Source organism: Tachyglossus aculeatus, chromosome 3 (assembly GCF_015852505.1).
Source record: "Tachyglossus aculeatus isolate mTacAcu1 chromosome 3, mTacAcu1.pri, whole genome shotgun sequence".
Lineage (NCBI taxonomy): Eukaryota > Metazoa > Chordata > Mammalia > Monotremata > Tachyglossidae > Tachyglossus > Tachyglossus aculeatus.
This window is the reverse complement of record NC_052068.1, coordinates 19,292,175-19,316,475: the sequence shown is the minus strand read 5'-3', so window position 1 is coordinate 19,316,475 and position 24,301 is coordinate 19,292,175. Positions and strand designations below refer to the sequence as shown.

The 24,301-nt window shown below is 44.8% G+C and overlaps 1 protein-coding gene and 1 non-coding gene across 2 annotated transcripts in view; one reads left to right on the top strand and one right to left on the bottom strand.

Moving 5' to 3' along the window:
* The first annotated feature begins 13,804 nt into the window (after positions 1-13,804).
* LOC119926008 lies at positions 13,805-13,942 on the top strand. The gene has a single exon (XR_005449927.1). It is a non-coding gene; the product is annotated as a small nucleolar RNA SNORA7 (small nucleolar RNA).
* A 637-nt stretch (positions 13,943-14,579) lies between these two features.
* Positions 14,580-24,301, bottom strand: part of LOC119925511 (cytochrome P450 2E1) — a 28,119-nt gene continuing 18,397 nt past the window's right edge. The window contains exons 6-9 of the mRNA XM_038743721.1: positions 22,743-22,875; positions 19,104-19,291; positions 16,579-16,720; positions 14,580-14,953 (exon numbers count right to left, since the gene is read on the bottom strand). Coding sequence (XP_038599649.1) covers positions 14,772-14,953; positions 16,579-16,720; positions 19,104-19,291; positions 22,743-22,875 — 645 coding nt within the window. The 3' untranslated portion in view covers positions 14,580-14,771. The remainder of the gene's footprint in view (positions 14,954-16,578; positions 16,721-19,103; positions 19,292-22,742; positions 22,876-24,301) is intronic.

Here is a 24,301-nt window from a genome sequence, read left to right as displayed (position 1 = left end):
GTCACCATTGCGGCTTGCTTTTGTACCCTTTATTCACCCCACTCTTTGTCCCACAGCTCTTACACCCATATCTGTGATTTATTTTAATTTCTCTTTCTTCCTCTAGCCCAACAGCTCTTATACCCATATCTGTAATTTATTTTAATCTCTCTCTTTCTTCTAGACTGTAAATTCCTTGCAGATAGGGAACTCACCTACAAACTGTTGTATTGTACTCTCCCATGCACTTAGTACAGGGCTCTACACATAGTAGGGGCTCATCATCATTCATTCATTCATTCATTCATTCGTATTTATTGAGCGCTCACTGTGTGCAGAGCACTGTACTAAGCGCTTGGGAAGTACAAGTTGGCAACATATAGAGACGGTCCCTACCCAACAGCGGGCTCACAGTCTAGAAGGGGGAGACAGACAGCAAAATGACATATTAACAAAATAAAATAAATAGAATAAATATGTACAAATAAAATAGAGTAAGAAATACATACAAACATATGTACATATATACGGGTGCAGTGGGGAGGGGAAGGAGGTAAGGTGGGGGGGATGAGGAGGGGAAGAGAGGAAGGAGGGGGATCAGTCTGGGAAGGCCTCCTGGAGGAGGTGAACTCTCAGTAGGGCTTTGAAGGGAGGAAGAGAGCTAGCTTGGTGGATGTGCGGAGGGAGGGCATTCCAGGCCAGGGGGAGGACGTGGGCTGGGGGTCGACAGCGGGACAGGCGAGAACGAGGCACAGTGAGGAGAATAGTGGCAGAGGAGCAGAGGGTGCGGGCTGGGCTGGAGAAGGAGAGAAGGGAGGTGAGGTAGGAGGGGGCGAGGTGATGGACAGCCTTATAGCCGAGGGTGAGGAGTTTCTGCCTGATGCGTAGGTTGATCGGTAGCCACTGGAGATTTTTGAGGAGGGGAGTAACATGCCCAGAGTGCTTCTGCACAAAGACGATCCGGGCAGTGGCGTGAAGTATGGATTGAAATGGGGAGATACAGGAGGATGGAAGATGGGAGAGGAGGCTGATGCAGTAATCCAGTCGGGATAGGATGAGAGCTTGAACGAGCAGGGTAGCGGTTTGGATGGAGAGGAAAGGGCAGATCTTGGCAATGTTGCGGAGGTGAGACTGGCAGGTTTTGGTGATGGATTGGATGTGAGGGGTGAATGAGAGAGCAGAGTCGAGAATGACACCAAGGTTGCGGGCTTGTGAGACGGGAAGGATGGTAGTGCTGTCAACAGCGATGGGAAAGTCAGGGAGAGGGCAGGGTTTGGGAGGGAAGATAAGGAGTTCAGTCTTGGACATGTTGAGTTTTAGATAGCGGGGATACATCCAGATGGAGATGTCCTGAAGGCAGGAGGAGATGCGAGCCTGGAGGGAGGGAGAGATAGCAGGGGCAGAGATGTAGATTTGGGTGTCATCAGCATAGAGATGATAGTTGAAGCTCTGGGAGCAAATGAGTTCACCAAGGGAGTGTGTGTAGATAGAGAACAGAAGGGGACCAAGAACTGAACCTTGGGGAACCCCCACAGTAAGGGGATGGGAGGGGGAGGAGGAGCCTGTGAAAGAGACTGAGAATGAACCGCCAGAGAGATAAGAGGAGAACCAGGATAGGACAGAGTATGTGAAGCCAAGGTTGGCTAGTGTCATCAATCAGTCAGTCAATTAATTGTAATTACTGAGCATTTACTGAGTACAGAGCACTGTACTAAGGGCTCGGGAGAGTACAGGGCTCTGCACATAGTAGGGGCTCATCAACCAGTCAATCAATCAATCGTAATTACTGAGCGATTACTGTGTGCAGAGCACTGTACTAAGGGCTCGGGAGAGTACAGTATAATAATATAATGGATACATTCCCTGCCCACAGCAAGCCTACAGTCTAGAGGGGGAGACAGACATTGGTATAAATAAATAAATCATGTTTATGTACATAAGTGCTGTGGGCTGGGAGGATTTGATTGACTGAATGATTGAAATTCAAAGCCAGAGCTTTGTGGATTAAGACTAATAAATTGAATTTGCCCCAAGAAACAATTAGCTAGGAAAGCAAATAATTTCATCTGCTTGTTTAATTTTGGGTGCAGAGTAACCATGTCTAGATGCAGGGCTAGCTCTAGGGGCTTAGCTAACTTTTTTGAACTAATGCCCTTCTAGGATGAGCGCTTAGTATAAGTGCCTGGCACATAGTAAGCACTTGAGAAATACCGTAATTATTATGTGCAGTGAAAACTCCCCCTGAAGGTAGGAAGGTTTTCCAGTAAACCCTCCTCTACTCGAGAAACAGCGTGGCTCAGTGGAAAGAGCCCAGGCTTTGGAGTCAGAGGCCATGGGTTCAAATCCCGACTCCTCCGGTTGTCAGCTGTGTGATTTTGGGCAAGTCACTTCTCTTCTCTGAGCCTCAGTTACCTCATCTGTAAAATGGGGGATTAAGACTGTGAGTCCCCCATGGGACAACTTGATAACCTTGTAACCTCCCCAGAACTTAGAACAGTGCTTTGCACATAGTAAGCGCTTAATAAATGTCATTATCATTATGATTATTAAAGCGGCCTTTCCAAATGAAGGAAAAAAGCCAGTGAAATCATTCATAAATTACCTTCCCTGTTTGAATGGAGAAGGGAAGAAGAGGTTGCCTCAAAGGGATGGGATATTTCCCCTTCCCTGGTTTGCACAGAAGGAAGGGAAAGTTTTAATAATTGTGGTATTTGTTAAGTGCTATCCGTGTACTAAGCTATAATAATAATTGTGGAATTTGTTAAGCACTTATATGGCAGACACTGTGCTAAACGCCTGGGGGAAATACAAGCAAATGCAAATATTGTTCAATGTACAAGATAATCAGGTTCCACACAGGACTCACATTTTAAGCAGGAGGGAGCACACGTTTTGTGTTTGCCCCATTTTGCAGATGTGGCAACTGAGGCACAGAGAAGTTAAGTGACTTGGCCAAGGTCACCCAGCAGGTAAATGGTGGAGCTGGGATTAGAAGCCTCTGGTTCCCAGGCCTAAGCTCTTCTTACCAGGCCATGCTGCTTCCCCAGACAAGATCCACTGGGGGCCCAGAACCTGTTCCACTAAATAATTCAGTATTTCATTTGTTCTGAGTTTTGGTTGATAAACATGTTGGCTAAAATCAGGCCTTTTTTTTTTTCAAATGAGTTCTTTTGGCTCTTTGGCTTCTCATCTACAGTAATAGTTACGGTATGTATTAATAATTATGTATTAGAGAAGCAGCGTGGCTCAGTGGAAAGAGCATGGGCTTTGGAGTCAGAGGTCATGGGTTCAAATCCCGGCTCTGCCACTTGTCAGCTGTGTGACCTTGGGCAAGCCAATTAACTTCCTTGTGCTTCAGTTACCTCATCTGTAAAATGGGGATTAAGACTATGAGCCCCCTGTGGGACAACCTGATCACCTTGTAATCTCCTCAGCACTTAGAACAGTGCTTTGCACGTAGTATGTGCTTAATAAATGCCATCATCATCATCAATCAATCAATCAATCAATTGTATTTATTGAGCACTTACTGTGTGCAGAGCACTGTACTAAGCGCTTGGGAAGTACAAGTTGGCAACATATAGAGACAGTCCCTACCCAACAGTGGGCTCACAGTCTAAAAGGGGGAGACAGAGAACAAAACCAAACATACTAACAAAATAAAATAAATAGAATAGATATGTACAAGTAAAATAAATAAATAAATAAATAGAGTAATAAATATGTGCAAACATATATCCATATATACAGGTGCTGTGGGGAAGGGAAGGAGGTAAGATGGGGGGATGGAGAGGGGGAGAGGAAGAAAGGGGCTCAGTCCATCATCATCAATTATGGTACTCATTAAAAACCAAAGTCTGAGATAAGTGCCGGCAGTGATAAACGGTCATCAAATTCAACATCCAAAGATATAATAATAATAATAATTGTGGTATTTGCTGAGCCAGGCAAAGTGCCGGGCTACGTGCCAGGCTATATACTAAATGCTGGGGTGGATGCAATCAAATCAGGTTAGACACAGTCCCTGTCCCACATGGGGCTCACAGTCTCAATCCCCATTTTACAGATGAGGTCACCGAGTCCCAGAGAAGTCACACAGTGGACAAGGGTCAGAGCCTGGATTAGAACTCATGATCTCTGGCTCCCAGGCCGCACTCTATCCACTCCTCTGTTCCGCTTCCCCAGAGAGATGTCAATCTCGGCACCTAAAGAGAGCGGGCCGAAGCCGCCCTTATATTGGGAACATCACATGGTGTCCTATGGGTTAATTATGAAATAGGTCCCATCCCTTTGATCATTGTTTGAACTTTTGGTGCTGTTGAAAGAGCTGAAGTCTTTCTGAAGTGGCTGCCAAGATCAGGGTTTGTTGCAGGGGGTGGAAAAAAGAAGTATTTGTCAAGTTTCTGGGCCCAGAGCAGAATTGTCTGTTGGGTCCAACCACCGCGGACCTTGAGGATGCTCCGGTCCAGACCGTCTCCACGTTTCCACCGCTGATCCTGCCGAGAGCGGAAACTGAAGCTGCCGAGGTCTCCATAGCTGCCCTGGAACTCCTTGTGATGATGCCACAGCGATAATAATAGTAATTATGGTATTTGTTAAGTGCTTACTATGTGCCAGGCACTGTACTAAGTGCTGAGGTAGATAAAAGCAAATCTGGTTGGACACTGCCCCTGTCCCCTGTGGGGCTCACAGTCTCAAGCCCCATTTTATAGATGAGGTGACTGAGGTGCAAAGAAGTGAAGTGACTTGGAGAAGCAGCGTGGCTCAGTGGAAAGAGCCCGGGCTTTGGAGTCAGAGGTCATGGGTTCAAATCCCAGCTCCACCACTTATCAGCTGGGTGACTTTGGGCAAGTCACTTCACTTCTCTGTGCCTCAGTTACCTCATCTGTAAAATGAGGATGAAGACTGTGAGCCCCCCGTGGGACAACCTGATCACCTTGTTAACCGCCCCCGCGCTTAAAACAGTGCTTTGCACATAGTAAGCGCTTAATAAATGCTATCATTATTATTACTTGCTCAAGGTCACACTGCAGAGAAGTGGTAGAGCCAGAATTAGAACCCGTGACCTATCCGATGTGCCATTCTCACCTGCTCCGGCCCCCAGGGCAGCGTGGTCTAATGGATAGACTCAGTCCAACCTGATTTGCTTGTATCGATCCCAGTGCTTAGTGCAGTGCCTGGCACATGCTCCCTGCCTCAGTTGCCTCCTCTGCCAAATGGGGATTCAATATGTGTTCTCCCTCTTACTTCGACTGTGGACCCCATTTGGGATGGGGACTGTATCTGTCCTGATTAACTTGTATCCACCCCAGCGCTTAGGACAGTGCTGGAAACAGAGTAAACAAATACCATTAAAAATAATAATAATGATTATTTTCCTTTAAAGCTGTTGCTTCTGACCTATAGTCTTAATAAAAATAATAATAATGGTATTCGTTAAGCTCTTACTTTGTGCCAGACACTGTTCTAAGTGCTGGGCAGATACAAGCAAATGGGGTGGACACAGACCCTGTCCCACATTGGGCTCACAATCTCAAACCCCATTTTACAGATGAGGTAACTGAGGCACAGAGAAGTGAAGTAACTTGCCCAAGGTCACACAGCAGACAAAGAGTGGAGCCGGCATTAGAACCCATGACTTTCTAGACTGTGAGCCCACTATTGGGTAGGGACTGTCTCTATATGTTCCCAAGGTGTACTTCCTAAGTGCTTAGTACAGTGCTCTGCACACAGTAAGCGCTCAATAAATACGATTGATTGATTGATTGATTCCAGGCCCATGCTCTATCCACTATACCATGAGAAGTAGTGTGGCTCAGTGGAAAGAGCACAGGCTTTGGAGTCAGAGGTCATGGGTTCAAATCCCAGCTCCGCCAATTGTCAGCTGTGTGACTTTGGGCAAGTCACTTCACTTCTCTGTGCCTCAGTTACCTCATCTGGAAAATGGGGATTAAGACTGTGAGCCCCACGTGGGACAACCTGATCACCTTGTAGCCTCCCCAGCGCTTAGAACAGTGCTTTGCACATAGTAAGCACTTAATAAATGCCATTATTATTATTATTATTATTATTGATCCTTCCAAACAGGTCTCTGTTAATCGATTGATCAATCAGACAACAGAATTGATTAAGTGCCTACTCTGTGCGGAGCACTGTGCTAGGCGGGAAATGTGTCTGTTATATGGTGCTCTCCCAAGTGCTTTGAATACAGTAAGCACTTAATCAATCAATCAATCAATCAGTCGTATTTATTGAGCGCTTACTGTGTGCAGAGCACTGTACTAAGCGCTTGGGAAGTACAAGTTGGCAACATTTAGAGACAGTCCCTACCCAACAGTGGGCTCACAGTCTAAAAATATGATTGACTGGCTGACTAGCTTGGGAGAGTGCAGTAGAGGTCAAGAGAGGCAGTATGGCATAGTGGATAGAGCACGGTCCTGGGGGAGTCAGAAGGTCATGGGTTCTGATCCCAGCTCCGTCACTTGCCTGCTGTGTGACCTCAGGAAAGTCACTTCACTTCTCTGTGCCTTCTCTGTGTAAAATAGGGATTGAGACTGTGAGCCCCATGTGGGACAGGGACGTGCTTGCTTGTACCCACCCCAGTGCTTAGTACAGTGCCTGGCACAGAGTAAGTGCTTAACAAATACAAAAAAAAAAAAATGGGACAAGATTCCTGCCCTAAAGGGAACTTTTGATCTGGCAGGGGAGACACACACTGAAATAAACACTGTGGGGATTGGGGGATGGGGAGAAACAGACTTTAAAGATATGTACATAAGGGTTGAGTGGGGAAGGGTTTGGGAGAGTAGCTAAGTACCTACCCTGTGGGTGGGTGGGGAGAAGCAGAGGAAGAGGCGACAGGGAAGTGCTGAAGAGGTAGTAAGTGGGGAAATAAGAGGAGGAGATGAGAGATTGATCGGGGAAGCCCAATTGAAGGAGATGTGACTTCAGAAGGATTTTGAAGATGGAGAGAGTAGTGGTCTGCAGGATGATAATAATAATAAAAACTGCCAAGCACTATACTAATCACTGGAGTAGATGTAAGATAATCAGGTAGGGCATGGTCCTTGTCCCATTAGAGAAGCAGCGTTGCTCAGTAGAAAGAGCCTGGGCTTGGGACTCAGAGATCATGGGTTCTAATCCCGGCTCCGCCACTTGTCGGCTGTGTGACTTTAGGCAAGTCACTTAACTTCTCTGTGCCTCAGTTACCTCATCTGGAAAATGGGGATTAAGACTGTGAGCTCCATGTGGGGCAACCTGATTACCTTGTATCCCCCCCACCCGCAGTGCTTAGAACAGTGCCTGGCACATAGTAAGCGCTTAACAAATGCCATCAATATTATTATTATCTAAGGGCTCGTGTAATGAGAAGGGAATACTCATATCATTTTGCAGATGAGGAAACTGAGGAACTGAGAAGTTGAGTGACTTATCCAAGATCAGCCAACCAATGGTATTGACTGAGCACTTATTTTGTGCAGAGCACCATACTAAGCACTTGGAACAGTGCTCTGCACATTGTAAGTGCTTAACAAAAGCCATTATTATTATTATTATTATTATTATTATTATTATTATAATGCAATATAGCTGGTAGACACATTCGCCACCTACAAGGAGCTTACAGTCTAGAGGGAGAGACAGACATTAAAATTAATTACGGATATGCGCATAAATGCTGAAGGGCTGAGTGTTGGGTGGATAAAGGGCACAAATGCAGGTTGTAAGGTATTAGAGGAAATGAGGGCTCAGTCAGGGAAGACTTCTTGGAGGAGATGTGATCTTAATGAGGCTTTGAAGGTTCGGAGTGTGGTGATCTGTTTGCTATGAAAGGGGATGGAGTTTCAGGTTGTGGGCGAGGTGTCGGCAGTGAGATAAATGAGATGGAGACACAGTGAGTATGTTGGTATGCTGGGTTCTAGTGGGTTGTAAGATGTGTCGATTGTAGTAAGCGGTAGGAGTAAGAAGTACTGGCTGTAGTAGATAGTAATGATAATGATGGCATTTATTAAGCGCTTACTATATGCAAAGCACTGTTCTAAGCACTGGGGAGGTTACAAGGTGATCAGGTTGTCCCATGTGGGGCTCACAGTCTTAATCCCCATTTTACAGATGAGGTAACTGAGGCCCAGAGAAGTGAAGTGACTTGCCCAAAGTCACCCAGCTGACAAGTGGCAGAGCCGGGATTTGAACCCATGACCTCTGACTCCAAAGCCCGGGCTCTTTCCACAGAGCCACGCTGCTTTTCTGGAGTAGGAAGAAGAGGTGGTTGTAGTAAATGGTAATAGGAAGAACTGCTTGTGGTAGGCAAGTGGTGGAATTAGACATGAAGGCAGGAGGGAGAGAGAGAGGCAGGAGGGAGGATGTAAACAAGAGGTTGGCAGCAAGAGAGATAAGCTCTAGGTAGAGTGAGTAGGTTGGTGTTGAAGGAGCAGAGTGTGCGGACTGGGTTGGAGTGCGAGTGGAGCGAAGTGAGATAAGCGGGCGAGAAAGCGAATCGACTGCCTCAAAGCCGATAATGAGGAGCTTCTGCTCCTCAGCATGAGAAGCGGCATGGCTCTGTGGAAAGAGCACGGGCTTTGGAGTCAGAGGTCATGGGTTCGAACTCCGGCTCCGCCGCTTGTCAGCTGTGTGACTTTGGGCAAGTCACTTCACTTCTCTGGGCCTCAGTGACCTCATCTGTAAACTGGGGATTAAGACTGTGAGCCCCCCGTGGGACAACCTGATCACCTTGTAATCTCCATAGCGTTTAGAACAGTGCTTTGCACATAGAAAGCACTTAATAAATGCCATTATAATAATAACAGAAATAATTCTGCTCTATGTGGAGGGGAATAGATCCTCCCTGTGGGGTTACCCACAGCTTGCCACCCTGTAGTCATTCATTCATTCAGGCATTCAATCAATCGTATTTATTGAGCGCTTACTGTGTGCAGAGCACTGTACTAAGCACTTGGGAAGTACAAGTTGGCAACATATAGAGACGGTCCCTATGCTTGGAAAGTACAAGTTGGCAACATATAGAAATGGTCCCTACCCAACAGTGGGCTCACAGTCTAGAAGGGGTAGACAGAGAACAAAACAAAACATATTAACAAAATAAAATAGAGTAAATATGTACAAATAAAATAGAGTAATAAAATAAATAAATAGTCAATGAATGGAGACAGCAGGAACCCAGAGCCAAACAAAATATTGTCACTCCCAATTCACCCTCACTTTCTCTGCCGAGGACCAGCAGGATTCAGTCACGCAGCGTTCAAAATCCCAAATGGTTTTCCCAAAAGGATTAATGAAAAGAAAATCCCACTGGAAAGCCAACCGAACTTCCACGCTTGGAAGATTATTCCAGTACTTGTGAGGGACTTTTGAAACGATATTTGCTTTTGTTTGTTAACCCTGTGCATTCTCTTCATTCCCAGGAAGCTGGGAAATGTCCTATTTCCTCTCCCGACCCCCACACCCTACACCTCAGCTTCCAGATATCTTTTCCCATCCTGTGATCAATCTGACATATTCATCATCATCATCGTCATCATCATCGATGGTATTTAGTGAGTGCTTATTAATAATGATGGTATTTGTTAAGCGTTTACTATGTGCAAGCACTGTTCTACGTGCGGAGCACTGTATTAAATGCTGGCACGGTATCGTTCAATGGGACATGCTGTTTAAAACCCCTAATTAAATGAAGCGACCAGTTTCTTCCAAGCAGGTCAAAAAACCTTAAATGACAAAAATACAAATGCAAAATGGGTAAAAATTAACTTATGAATAAAATAGGCCTCCGTGTAGTCTTAGAGATTCTTTACGCTAAATGTTGGGACAAAATTAATGCCTTCATGCCTGTAACTGGCACCTCTAACAAATGACAGAAGAAATAAATCAGCCCTGTCAAAATTACCCTACAAGAGATTTTCCATAAATTCGGAGGCTTCATTAGCTCAACGTGGAATTTCAAATACCTAGAGTGGTGCATTTCAATTCACGCAGAATATGGGGATGTCATCTAAGTGAATGATTTAGGTGTTTCCTTATTTTCCTTCTAATAGTGAAACGGCAAAGAAAATAACACTCCTTAGTTTCAATAAATAGTTCCACTAGTAGTTATGCTTGCCCTCAGAGGGCCAAACAGTAGGAATTTAACTTTCATCTCTTATTTAGAAAAATGATGAGGCTAATGTGTGCAAAGACTTGTTTCTAGATACCTTGAAGTTTCTAATCAATCAATCGATTGATTGATTCCAGATGCCTTGAAGGTTTTCCTAGGAAACCCTCTCAAACTTGACAGACAGCCCATCGTCCTGGGACTTGTTCCTCAGCAATTGGATATTTAGAACCCCAGATTCCTCAGCGGGGCATATACACCCTGACCTTGGGCACAGTCTAGATCTTCAGAGCCAACCTTTCTCCTTGAAGACTGATCCACGGATATCAGTGTCTTGAAGCGATTGCTAGCCGTGTTTTTCTTATTCAGTGTGTCATCTGGAGTATAAGCAGCATAGCTCAGTGGAAAGAGCACGGGCTTTGGAATCAGAGGTCATGGGTTCAAATCACGGCTCCGCCAATTGTCAGCTGTATGACTATGGGCATGTCACTTAACTTCTCTGGGCCTCAGTTCCCTCATCTGTAAAATGGGGATTAAGACTGTGAGCCCCACGTGGGACAACCTGATCACTTTGTATCTCTCCAGCACTTAGAACAGTGCTTTGCACATAGTAAGTGCTTAAGAAATGCCATTATTATTTATTAGTAGTAGTATAAGCAGCACAAGTCTAGGCATCAGAAGACCTGGGTTCGAATCTCAGTCGGGCCACTTGCCTGCTGTGTGACCATGGGAAAGTCACTTGGCTTCTCTGTGCCTCAGTTACCTCATCTGTAAAATGGAGATTAAATCCTCCTCCCTCTTAGACTGTGCAGTCCATGGTGGACAGGGACTGCGTCCAACCTGATTATCTTGCATCCGCCCCAGAGCTTTGACACACAGTAAGCACTTTTTCATGGTATTTGTTAAGCTCTTAATAAGTGACTTACCCAAGGTCTCCCAGCAGACAAGTGGCAGAACTGGGGTTAGAAAACCCTTTTAATAATAATAATAATTTTGGTATTTGTTAAGTGCTTACTATGTGCCGAGCACTGTTCTAAGCGCTGGAGGAGATACAAGGTAATCAGGTAGTCTTAATCCCCATTTTCCAGATGAGGTAACTGAGGCACAGAGAAGTGAAGTGGCTTGCCCAAAGTCACACAACTGATAAGTGGCGGAGCTGGGATTAGAACCCATGACCACTAACTCCCAAGCCCTTGCTCTTTCACTGAGCCACGCAGCTCTCCTGCTTTCTTTTATATGGTATTTGAAGCTCGTACTAAGTGCCAGGCACTGCTGTAAGCTCTGGGGTAGAGATAAGCTTATCAGGTTGGACACAGTCCCTGTCCCACATGGGACTCGCAGTCTCGATCCCCATTTTACAGATGAGGTAACTGAGGTACAGAGTTGTTAACTGACTTGCCCAAGGTCACACAGCAGGCAAGTGGAAGAGCCAGGATTAGAACCCAGGTCCTTCTGAATCCCAGACCTATGTTCTATCCACGAGGCCAAGCTGCTTCTCACTTAACAAGTATGTAAAAAAAACCCGATCAAATAAAAGTGTGTTATCTTGACTCGACAATTGAAAATAAGTATTTTATTGGTAGGCCTGTAATAAAACTCATCAAAAGTTCATCAAAAGTTCATCAAAACTCTTTCTTGGCTCTGCCCTTAGTGGAGAACAGATCATCATTTCAATCAACAGTAGTAATGATTGAGCACTAAGTGTATGCAGAGCACTGTTTTACACACTCAAGGGAGTACATAGAGGTAAAGACAGGATCCTTGCTTTAAAGTGCTTACAATCTAATGGGGAGACGGATAGACACAAAATTTATACATGAATAGTGGGAACTGGAAGAAGAAACCGATTTAACTGGTAGTGGTGAAGGTTTGGAGAGAGAAAGTCATTCATTCATTCAATCGTACTTATTAAGTGCTTCTGTGTGCAGAGCACTGTACTAGGAACTTGGGAAAGTACAGTAATAATAACAATAATTTTGGTATTGGTTAAGTGCTTACTTTGTGCCAAGCATTGTTCTAAGCTCTGGGGGAGATACAAGGTAATCAGGTTGTCCCACATGGGGCTCACAGTCTTAAATCCCCTTTTCAGGTGGGGTGACTGAGGCACAGAGAAGTTGTGACTTGCCCAAAGTCACACAGCTGATCAGTGGTGGAGCAGGGATTAGAACCCATGACCTCGGACTCCCAAGCCTTTGCTGTTTCCACTGAGCCACGCTGCTTCTCTATACACAATAAACAGTGACAATTCCTGCCCACAATGAGCTCACAGTCTACAGGAGAGGAGACAGACATCAGTACAGATACATAAAATGACAGATATATACACAAGTGCTGTGGGGCTGGGAAGGGCGGGGTGAGCAAAGGGAGCAAGTCAGGGCAACGCATGAATAAGTAATTAATCACAGTAGTTTTGAGTGCTTCCTGGGTGCAGAACACTGTACTGAGCATTTGGGAGAATATCATTGAGCGATAAGGAAGTGATTATTGAGTGGAGCACAGCATGGCTCAATGGAAAAAGCACAGATTTCGGAGTCAGAGGTCATGGGGTCTAATCCTGGCTTCGCCCCATGTCAGCTGTGTAACTTTGGGTAAGTCCCTTTTAACTTCTCTGGGCCTCAGTTACCTCATTTGTAAAATGGGGATTAAGACTGTGAGCCCCCTTGGGACAACCTGATCATCTTGTAACCTCCCCAGCACTTAGAACAGTGCTTTGCACATAGTAAGCGCTTAATAAATGCCATTATTGTTATTATTATTATCAATCACTTGATACATATGTGCTAAGGATGATTGGAGCTATGTAAGCATCATTAGTGATTCTACTGTGGTGACAAGATCCACCACTGACCACTCAGAGGACCCTGACCCCCCCAGAGATGAAAGAGGTGCGTAATTCCTCTCAAGGTAATAATAATGATAGTATTTATTAAGTGCTTACTATGTGCCAAGCACTGTTCCAAGTGTGGGGTGGATGCAAGGCAATCAGGTTGGACCCAGTCCCTGTCCCAAATAGCACTTATCCTATCCCACCCTGACTGCATCAGCCTTCTTGCTGACCTCCCTTGCCTCTTTACTCTCCACACTCCAGTTCTTATTTTGCTCTGCTGCCCGGATCATTTTTCTAAAAAAAATAAATAAATTCAGTCTACGTCGTCCTGCTCCTCAAGAACCTCCAGTCATTGCCCACCCACTTCCGCATCAAACAGAAACTCCTTACCATCAGCTTTAAAGCACTCAGTCAGTTCTCACCCTCCTTTATCTGCTACAGCCCTGCCCACATACTTCACTCTTCTTACACTAACCATTATTCATGTCCTCCCTTTGGCCTGGAACTCTATCCCACTTCATATCCAATAAAACACCGTTCTCCCCACCTTCAAACTCTTATTAAAATCACATCTCCTCACTTTCCCTAATCCCTCTCCCTTCTGCATTTCCTATATCATTGGGTCTGCACCCCTTAAGCACTTGGTATTCACCTCATCCTCAGGCCCCTATACTTACATATCTGCGATTTAATTATTTATACTAATGTCTGTCTCCTCCTCTAGACTCAAAGCTCCTGATGGGCAGGGAATGTGTCTACCAATTCTGCTATATTGTACTCTCTCAAGTGTTTAGTACAGTGCTCTACACATGCTATGCACTTAATAAATACCACTGATGGATTGATCCATATATTTCATCATACCATTTTAGATTATTATACACACACACACCCTCTCAGGGTCATCCCTGGTGAGTTTCCAGTACTCTACCAGTCTTGGATATGGGAGGGAATGTCAAGTAGATGCCTACCCATTCCATTCCTAGCTTGGCCAGTGACTAGTGAGTGGAAGGCAATCTACTACAAATCAAAACTCACCCGTGTTGGGCAGCAGTGTCAGGGGAGAGACTCAAGGGTGGAGACTCAAGTTTACTGTGCCAAAGGTGGTGATGGTAAATCACTTCCAGATTTTTATCAAGAAAACTCTACAGATACACTATCAGAATGATTGCAGATGGAGAGTAGGGTGTTCTCCTCCCCCTTCTAGACTGTGAGCCCACTGTTGGGTAGGGACTGTCTCTATATGTTGCCAACTTGTACTTCCCAAGCGCTTGGTCCAGTGCTCTGCACACAGTAAGCGCTCAATAAATACGATTGATTGATTGATTGATTGATTGATTGTTCTGGGAGAGATGTGTCCGTGGTGTCTCTATGGGTCAGAAATGACTCAATGGCATAAGACACATATACATGGGGAAGCAGCGTGACACAGTAGAAAGAGCCCAGGCTTTGGAGTCAGAGGTCAGGGATTCAAAACCTGGCTCTGCCAATTATCAGCCGTGTGGCTTTGGTCAAGTCACTTCACTTCTCTGTGCCTCAGTTCCCTCATCTGTAAAATGGGGATGAAGACTGCGAACCCACCCGTGGGACAACCTGATTACCTTGTAACCTCCCCAGCGCTTAGAACAGTGCTTTGCACATAGTAAGCGCTTAATAAATGCCATTATTATTATTATTACTATAGTAAGTGCTCAATAAATGCCATTATTATTATTATATACACACATATAAATGTACATGAAAAAGAATTGATTCTGCCCTCAGGTAACTTAGCGTTCCAAAGGGAGAAGAAATATTGTTTTCTGTGAGAATACCATCCAGCTTATTTGTGTAAAAAATATGCTTACTGCACATTCCTTACTGAGGAAGAAAGCAGATTTGGTAAGAACGTGGTACATTGCCAAAGCCAATTGCTGTGGGACTTAAGTCTATCTTTTCCGGATCAACAAGAGATTTCAAAGAAAAATTCTGTAAGATGCTGGTTATGAATAAAAATAATTCCATTCGAGCCAGACCCTCTCCAACACATATCCGTTTCCCTGAAAGGAAAAAACAGATTTATTAAACATCAATAATAATAATCACAATAATAATGGCATTTATTAAGCACTTACTATGTGCAAAGCACTGTTCTAAGCTCCGGGGAGGTTACAAGGTGATCAGGTTGTCCCACGAGGGGCTCACAGTCTTCATCCAAAGCCCATGTTCTTTCCATTGAGCCACGCTTCTTCCCCATTAACATTGACCCAAAATTCCAGGCATGTTAAAATGACTCATCCATTCATTCATCCAATTAATCATATTTATTGAATGCTTTACTGTGTGCAGAGCACTGTACTGAGCGCTTGGGAGAGTACAACATAACAATAAACAGACACATTCCTTGCCCACAACGAGCTTACAATCTAGAGGGGATTTGAGAGAGCAGCTGCCTATTGGATAGAGCTCTGGCCTGGGAGTTAAAGGACCTGGGTTCCAATTCTGGCTCCGCCACTTGTCTGCTGAATGATATAATATGCCAGTATTGGGGAGGATAGCTAAGTAGGAGGAGTGTTTAGATGGGGAAGAGAATATTTGGGGGAAATGTCATCATGAGAGTCATGTTTCAAATGTCAATATATTCTTTATGGGACGTTCCCTGATTCAACCCTCTTTTCCCCAACTCCCTATCCATTCTGCATCACCTCTTGCACGTGAATCTCTACCCTTTTAGCACTTGGTATTCCTGCCACCCTCAGCCCCACAGCACTTATGTGAAGACCCATAATTTATTTATTTATATAAATGTCTGTCTTCGCTTCTGAACTCCTCGTGGGTAGGGGATGTGTCTACCAACACTATTGTGTTGTACTCTCCCAAGCACTTAGTATAGTGCTCTGCACACAGTAAACTGCCAATAAATACTATTGATTGGTGGATGGATGAAGATGTGATCCCAAAAGTGATGCTGTGTATCTAGTCTGTCCCACCGCTTAGTATGGTGCCTGGCACATAGTAAGTGCTTAACAAATACTACAATTATTAATAATGATAATGGCATATATTAAGCACTTACTATGTGCAAAGCACTGTTCTAAGCGCTGGGGAGGTTACAAGGTGATCAGGTTGTCCCACGGGGGGGCTCACAGTCTTCATCCCCATTTTACAGATGAGGGAACTGAGGCCCAGAGAAGTAAAGTGACTTGCCCAAAGTCACACAGCTGGCAGAGCTGGGATTTGAACCCATGACCTCTGACTCCAAAGCCCGGGCTCTTTTCCACTGAGCCACGCTGCTTCTCAATTATTATTATTATCATCACCAGATTATCTGAAGAGGGGATGGCATTTTATCACTGTTATTGTAGAATTGCTTATTTTTCTTTTTTGTTTTTCAATCTGTGTTCAATCTATCACTAGATCCTGTTGGTTCAACCTCCACAACATTGCTAAAAGCCGCCCTGTCCTCACCATCCAAAATGCTACCGTGTTAAATCCCATCACATATCCTCTCTTTCCTTGATTACTGCATCAGCCTCCTAGCTTTCCACTAAGCCACTAAAGTTTACTGAAATATTTCTGTGTAATGGTAAATTACAGCGCTGAGGAAAATTTAATAGCAATGTAAACAAGGTAATGTGTTTCTCTGAGGAAAATGTAGTAATGAATATAACTGTAGTTTTCTCACCTGCAGAAAAAGGTTTGAAATAATCACTCTTCTTAAATTTTCCATTTTTATCCAAAAAGTGTTCTGGGTCAAATTGTTCAGGGCTGGGAAATTCTTTGCTGTCGTACAAGAGAGAATCCAGTGTCGGGTACACAGTAGTGCCCTAGAGTGGATAAAGAGGAGTATATCCATTAATCAAAGAGTCTAAATTCTGGGAAGTAGGGGAAACAGCGTGGCGAAGGGGAAAGAGCAAGGGCCTGGGACTCACAGGACGTTGGTTATAACCCTCCATTTGCCTGTTGGGTGACTCTGGGCAAGTCAGAGAAGCAGCATGGCTCAGTGGAAAGAGCCCGGGCTTTGGAGTCAGTGGTCATGGGTTCAAATCCCGACTCCGCCAATTGTCAGCTGTGAGACTTTGGGCAAGTCACTTAACTTCTCTGCACTTCAGTTACCTCATCTGTAAAATGAAGATTGACTGTGAACACCCTGTGGGACAACCTGATCACCTTGTAACCTCCCCAGTGCTTAGAACAGTGCTTTGAACATAGTAAGCGCTTAATAAATGCCATTATTATTATTATTTAACTTCCCTGTGCCTCACTTTCCTCATCTGCAAAGTGGGGATTCACTCTCAGCTCCCCTTCCAGTTTTAGACTGAACCCTTTTTGGGACATGGACTGTGTCCAACCTGGTGGTAATCTTGTATCTGCCCCAGCGCTTAGTACAGTGCTTGGTATATAGTGAGTGCTTACGTTCCACAATTATTCTTATTACTGAATGACTGGGAAGTATAATAGTGGTGAAAGGCATGGTCCATGCCCTGCCCTCAGAGGGGGTTGCATAGAACAATACGCCTGAGCTCCTGGGTGGTAGAAGATAATAATAATGGTATTTGTTAAGCACTTACTATGTGTAAAGCACTGTTCTAAGCGCTGGGGGGATACAAGGTTATTAGGTTGTCCTACGTGGGGCTCACAGTCTTAATCCCCATTTTACAGATGAGGGAACTGAGGCACAGAGAAGTTAAGTGACTTGCCGAAAGTCACACAGCTGACAGAGCCAGAATTTGAACTCATGACCTCTGACTCCAAAGCCCATACTCTTTCCATTGAGCCACGCTGCTTCTGCAAATTCCCCTTCCTAATTTTCAGTGAATAGAGTAAGAGATCTCTGAGAGCCATTTTCCATCTGACAGTAGATGTTAGTGTAGGGCATGGGCTTGGGAGACAGGGAGTCTGGTTCTAATAATAATAATAATAATAATGATCATATTTGTTAAGCGCTTACTATATGCCAAGCACTGTTCTGAGCGCTGAGGTAGATACAAGGTGATCAGGTTGTCCCACGTGGGGCTCACAGTCTTAATCCTTATTTTACAGATGAGGGAACTGAAGCTCAGAGAAGTGAAGTGACTTGCCCAGGGTCACACAGCAGACAAGTGGCAGAGTCGGGATTAGAACCCACGGCCTCTGACTCCCAAGCCCGGGCTCTTGCCACTAAACCACGCTAATCCAGGCTCTGCTACTTCATTCATTCATTTAATCGTATTTATTGAGCGCTTACTGTGTGCAGAGCACTGCACTAAGCGCTTGGGAAGTACAAGTTGGCAACATATAGAGACGGTCCCTACCCAATAGTGGGCTCACAGTCTACTGCTACTTGCCTGTAATGTGATATGAGAAGCAGCGTGGCTCAGTGGAAAGAGCACGGGCTTTGGAGTCAGAGGTCATGGGTTCAAATCCCAGCCCTGCCAATTGTCAGCTATGTGACTTTGGGCAAGTCACTTAACTTCTCTGTGCCTCAGTTATCTCATCTGTAAAATGGGGATGAAGACTGTGAGCCCCTCGTGGGACAACCTGATCACCTTGTAACCTCCCCAGTGCTTAGAACAGTGCTTTGCATGTAGTAAGCACTTAATAAATGCCATTATTGTTATTATTATTTTTATTGGGCAAGTCACTTACCTTCCCTGTGTCTCAATTTCCTCATCTGTAAAATTTGGATTCAATACCTGTTCTCTCTCATCTTTTGATTGTAAGCCCTGTTTGGGACCTGATGATCTTCCATTTACCCCAGTGCTTACTACGGTGCTTGGCACATAATGCTTAAGAAAAAAACCCTCTCATTATTATTAATATTAATAGCAATAATAATAACCAGAATTAGAAGCAGCATGGCCTAGTGGAACGAGCACGGGCTTGGGAGTCAGAAGGACCTGGGTTCAAATCCACATTCTGCCATGCCCCTGCTGTGTGATCTTGGACAAGTCACTTAACCTTTCTGGGCCTCAGTTCCCGCATCTGTAAAATGGGGATTTGCTACCTGTTCCCCCTCCTCCTTAGACTGTGAGCCCTGTGAGAAGCCTGACTATCTTGTATCTGCCCCAGTGCTTAGCACAGTGCTTGGCCCAGAGTAAGTAATTAATGAGTACCATAATTATTACTATTGTTATTATTATTATTACTGCTAATCAATAGAATTGAGGTCCCAGGAGGGAATGGGGTGTCTCTTAAGACCGTAGGGTTCCTTCCAGAAACAAAACCCACCTTGGGTATGATGAAGTCTCTCAGCTTGGTATCCCGGTCAGTCGTGTGGGGAATGTTAAGGGGGATCAGATTAGTGAATCTCTGTATCTCGTGGATGACTGCCTCTGTGTACGGCATCTCATTTCTGTCCTTCATGGAAGGCATTCGGTGGGAGCCAATCACGTTGTCTATTTCCTGGTGAATTCTCTCTGGCAAAATATGAAGTCGCTTTAATTTAGAAGGGAAATGAATCAATTGCTGTGTCCTGACTTTCCGGTTTGGGACCGCATGGCTGTTATTTGCAAAGTGGTCTGCTTGTGGCCCTTGAGATTAGAGGCCTTGAGCACTAAATCTGCCTCTGCCAGTTGCCTGCTGGGTGAACTTGGACAGGTCTCTTAGCTTCCCTGTGCCACGGTTTCCTCATCTATAAAATGGGGAATCAATGCCTAGTCTTCCTCCCCCTTAGGCTGCGAGCCCTATGTGGGACAGGGACTGTGTCCAAACCAATTGTCTTAAACCTACCCCTGTGCTTAGTACAGTACTCAATACATAGTATGCACTTAGGAAATGTCACAATTATTATTACCCTTAGCTACGAATGAAGTAGTAAAGGAGATCTCAAAATCCACCCACTTTTCTTTTCTCTTCTTCCCTCCCTGACCGCCATCTTCAACTCTTCACTCTCCAATGGCTTTTCCCTCACTACTTTCAAATGTGCTTGTGTCTCCCCTATCTTAAAAAACACAACAAACCCTCCCGTGACCCCGCGGTTCCCTCCAGTTATTGTCCTAACTCCCTCTTACCTCCATACCTCTCCAAATGTCTTGAGTGAGTTATCTACATCCGTTGTCTCAAGTTTCTCTCCTCCAATTATCTTCTTGACCCCTTCCAATCTGACTTCTGCCCCCATTACTCCAGAGAAACTAACCTCTCACGTCACCAATGATCTCCTTCTTTCCAAATCCACTGGCCTCTACTCCATCCTTGGAGTTAGAAGGACCTGGGTTGGAATCCAGACTCTGCATGCCCCTGCTGGGTGATCTTGGACAAGTCACTTAACTTTTCTGGCCCTCAGTTCCCTCATCTGTAAAATGGGGGTTCGCTACCTCTTCTCCCTCCTCCTTAGACTGTGAGCCCCGTGAGAAGCCTGACTATCTTGTATCTACCCCGGTGCTTAACACGGCGCTTGGCCCATAATAAGCACTTAATGAATACCACAATTATTACTACTATCATTATTATTATTATTGCTAATTAAAATATTAGAATTAGGGTTCCAGGAGGGAATGGGGTAACAACCTCAGCTCTCAGCTGCTTTCAACATTGTGGACCACCCCCTTCTCCTGGAAACATTATCCAACCTCTGCTTAACTGACACTGTCCTCTCCTGGTTCTCCCCCTACCTCTCTGGCAGCTCCTTCTCAGGGCCTTTCGCAGGTTCCTCTTCCATCCTCTGGCAGTCGAGGGAGGGCCCGGTTTTGGGGTGGTCCCTCAATCCTCAGTTCTGGGTCCCCCACGAATTCTCCATCCACACCCCCTCCCTAATTCAGTCCCATGGCTTCAATTACCATCTCTATCAATCAGTGGAGAAGCAGTGGGGCTCAGTGGAAAGAGCATGGGCTTTGGAGTCAGAGGTCAGGGCTTCAAATCCTGGCTCCACCAATTGTCAGCTGTGTGACTTTGGGCAAGTCACTTAGCTTCTCTGGGCCTCAGTTACCTCATCTGGAAAATGGGGATTAAGACTGTGAGCCCCCCATGGGACAACCTGGTCACCTTGTAACCTCCCCAATGCTTAGAACAGTGCTTTGCACATAGTAAGCACTTAATAAATGCCATTATTATTATTATTATTGAATGTTTACTATGAGCAGAGCAGGCAGATGATACCCAAATCTACATCTCCAGCCCTGATGTTTCTCCTTCTCTTTAGTTTTCTATTTCCTCCTGCCTTCAGTACATCTGTACTTGGATGTCTCACTGACACCTCAAAACATAAGCGCTCAATAAATATGATTGAATGAATGAAATATGTCCACAACAGAACTCCTTAACTTCCCTCCCAAAACCTGTCCTCCACGTGACTTTCCCATCACTGTAGACAATATCGCTATCCTCCTTTGCCATCCTCTTGTCTCACAAGGCCATACCCTTAGCATTATCCTTTACTCATCCATCTCATTCAACTCACATATTCAATCCACACTCAAATCCTGTCACAACAATGCTAAAATCTGCCCTTTCCTGTCCATCCAAACTGCTACCACGCTGATCCATATCCTGCCTTGACTACTGCATCAGCCTCCTTGTTGACCTCCCTGCCTCCTAATCTCTACTCACTACAGAGCATGGGCCTGGGCATCAGAAGGTCATGAATTCTAATCCCACCTCCACCAGTTGTCTGCTGTGTGACTTTGAGCAAGATACTCCACTTCTCTAAGCCTCCGTTGCCTCACCTGTAAAATGGGGATTGAGATGGTGAGCCCCACGTGGACAGTGACTGGGTCCAATACGATTAGCTTGTATCCACCCCAGTGCTTAGTACAGTGCCTGGCACATAGGAAGTGCTTAACAAATCACCTGTCCACATGTTTTGTTTTGTTGTCTGTCTCCCCCTTCTAGACTGTGAGCCTGTTGTTGGGTAGGGACCGTCTCTATATGTTGCCAACTTGTACTTCCCAAGCGCTTAGTACAGTGCTCTGTGCACAGTAAGCACTCAATAAATATGATTGAATGAATGAATGAATATAATAATAATATGATATTATTTCATAGTAGAGGGCTGCCCAGAGCATTCTTCTAAAAAAAAAAACCCATTTAGTCCATGTTTCCCCACTTCTCAAGAACCTCCACTCATTGCCCTGCAACTGCTATATCCAGGAAAAACTTCATGAAACAGTCAATCACTTTGCCTCCTCCTATCTTTTCTCGCTACTTTCCTACTACAATCCAGCACACTCACTTTGCTCCTCTAGTCATTGTACCTCAATCTCATTTATAATTATAATAATAATTACAATGGTTTTTGTTAAGCACTTACTATGGGCCAAGCACTGTTCTAAGCACTGGGGTAGATACAAGGTTATCAGGTTGTCCGACGTAGGGCTCACAGTCTTAATCGCCGTTATACAGATGAGGTAAGTGAGGCACAGAGAAGTTAAGTGACTTGCCCCAAGTCACACAGCTGACAAGTGGCGGAGCCGGGATTAGAACCCACGACCGGCCCACATCTGGCCTCTGGCCTGGAACTCCCACCCCTTCCTATCCAACAGACACATCCCTCTCCCCACCTTCAAAGCCTTATTAGTATAATTTCTCCTCCAAGAGGCCTCCCCAGATTCAGCCTACATTTCCCCTACTCCTTCTCCCTTCTACATCGCCCCTGTGCTTGGATTTGTACGGTTTATTCTTCCCATCCTCAGACCCAAAATGTACATAGCTGTAATTTATATAATTGTCTGTCCCCCCCCAGACTATAAGCTCACTGTGGGCAGTGAATAGGTCTTCCAGTATGGTGATATTACACTCTCCAAAATGCTTAGTACAGTGCTCTGCACACAGTAAAGGCTAAATAAATATGAATGATTGATTGATATCTTCAACCCTCTGCTATATTAATACATCCTGGGTGTGTTTTTGATTATTGTCTAATATTCACAGTACCTTCTATCTCTGGGTATTTCAGGAGCATGAGAAGTCCATATCTCATGGTGGTGCTGGTTGTTTCGGTGCCCGCGAAAAGTAAGTCAGTTACAGTGACCGTGGTGTTTTCCATGCCAAATCCGTTCTGTGGGTTCTGGATGGTGTTGAGATAAATCTCTGATTAGTGACCTGAGTTGACAAGTAATGTATTGACCCAGATATAATACAGAGGTTCTCCTGGTTGTCCCTGAGCATCAATTTGGCTGGGAGAGGAGAAGTGATACAGTCCGACTCATTTGTCTGGTGGTCAAAATACTTCTGTGTATGCTCAGCCAAAGTGGATCAGGGTGTTGGATGGTTATTTGAAGTCTTCAGGCAGTGTGGCTTGCCGATCTTGAGAATTCAGGACCCCGAAATGTTACTTTCTAAATTCACTTTCTGGACTCTGCTCTGATTGACCAAGCTGAAACTGCAATCTCCAGGTAATTGTTCAACCCACTGCTTCGCTCTGACCTACATATACCCAACTTAATATTTTACTGCAGCTAGACATTCCAGCATCTGTTCTCCTCTCCCGGTCTTTCCCAATTGTCTTCCTGGAAGCCACTGAACCGCTTGGTTCTACTTGGGCTCTACAGCACCCGCTCAAAAGTAGTCCAAAACTCATGTGACCAGAATCCTGTCACCCTGGGTGGGGCAGGGGTGGTCCCACAGGGTAAAGGGAAGTGACAAGGGTGGTGGGAGAAATAAGGAGAAAGAAGTAAAGGGAGAATGAGAGAAAGGGAGAGAGAGAGAGAAGAAAGGAAGTATAAAAGGAGAGAGTGAAGGAGAGAATGAGAAAGAAAGAGAAGAAAGGAAATAGAAAAGGAAAGGGAAAGAGAATAATGGAGAGAATGAGAAAGAATAAAGGAAGCAAAGAGGAAGAGTAAAAGAGAGAATGAGAGAGAAAAAAAGAGAAGAAAGGAAGTAGAGAGGGAGAGTTAAGAGAGAATGAGAGAGGAAGAAAGGAAGCGTAAAAGCAGGAGAGGAAGAGAGAGTAAAGGAGAGAATGAGATAGAGAAAGAAAGCCAAATAAAGAAGTATAGAGGGAGAGGGAGAGTTAATCAATCAATCAATCAATCAATCATATTTATTGAGTGCTTACTATGTGCAGAGCACTGTACTAAGTGCTTGGGAAGTACAAATTGGCAACACATAGAGACAGTCCCTACCCAACAGTGGGCTCACAGTCTAAAAGGGGGAGACAGAGAACAGAACCAAACATACCAACAAAATAAAATAAGTAGGATAGAAATGTACAAGTAAAATAAATAAATAAATAAATAAATAAATAAATAAATAGAGTAATAAATATGTACAACCATATATACATATATACAGGTGCTGTGGGGAAGGGAAGGAGGTAAGATGGGGGGATGGAGAGGGGGACGAGGGGGAGAGGAAGGAAGGGGCTCAGTCTGGGAAGGCCTCCTGGAGGAGGTGAGCTCTCAGTAGGGCCTTGAAGGGAGGAAGAGAGCTAGCTTGGCGGAGGGGCAGAGGGAGGGCATTCCAGGCCCGGGGGATGACGTGGGCCGGGGGTC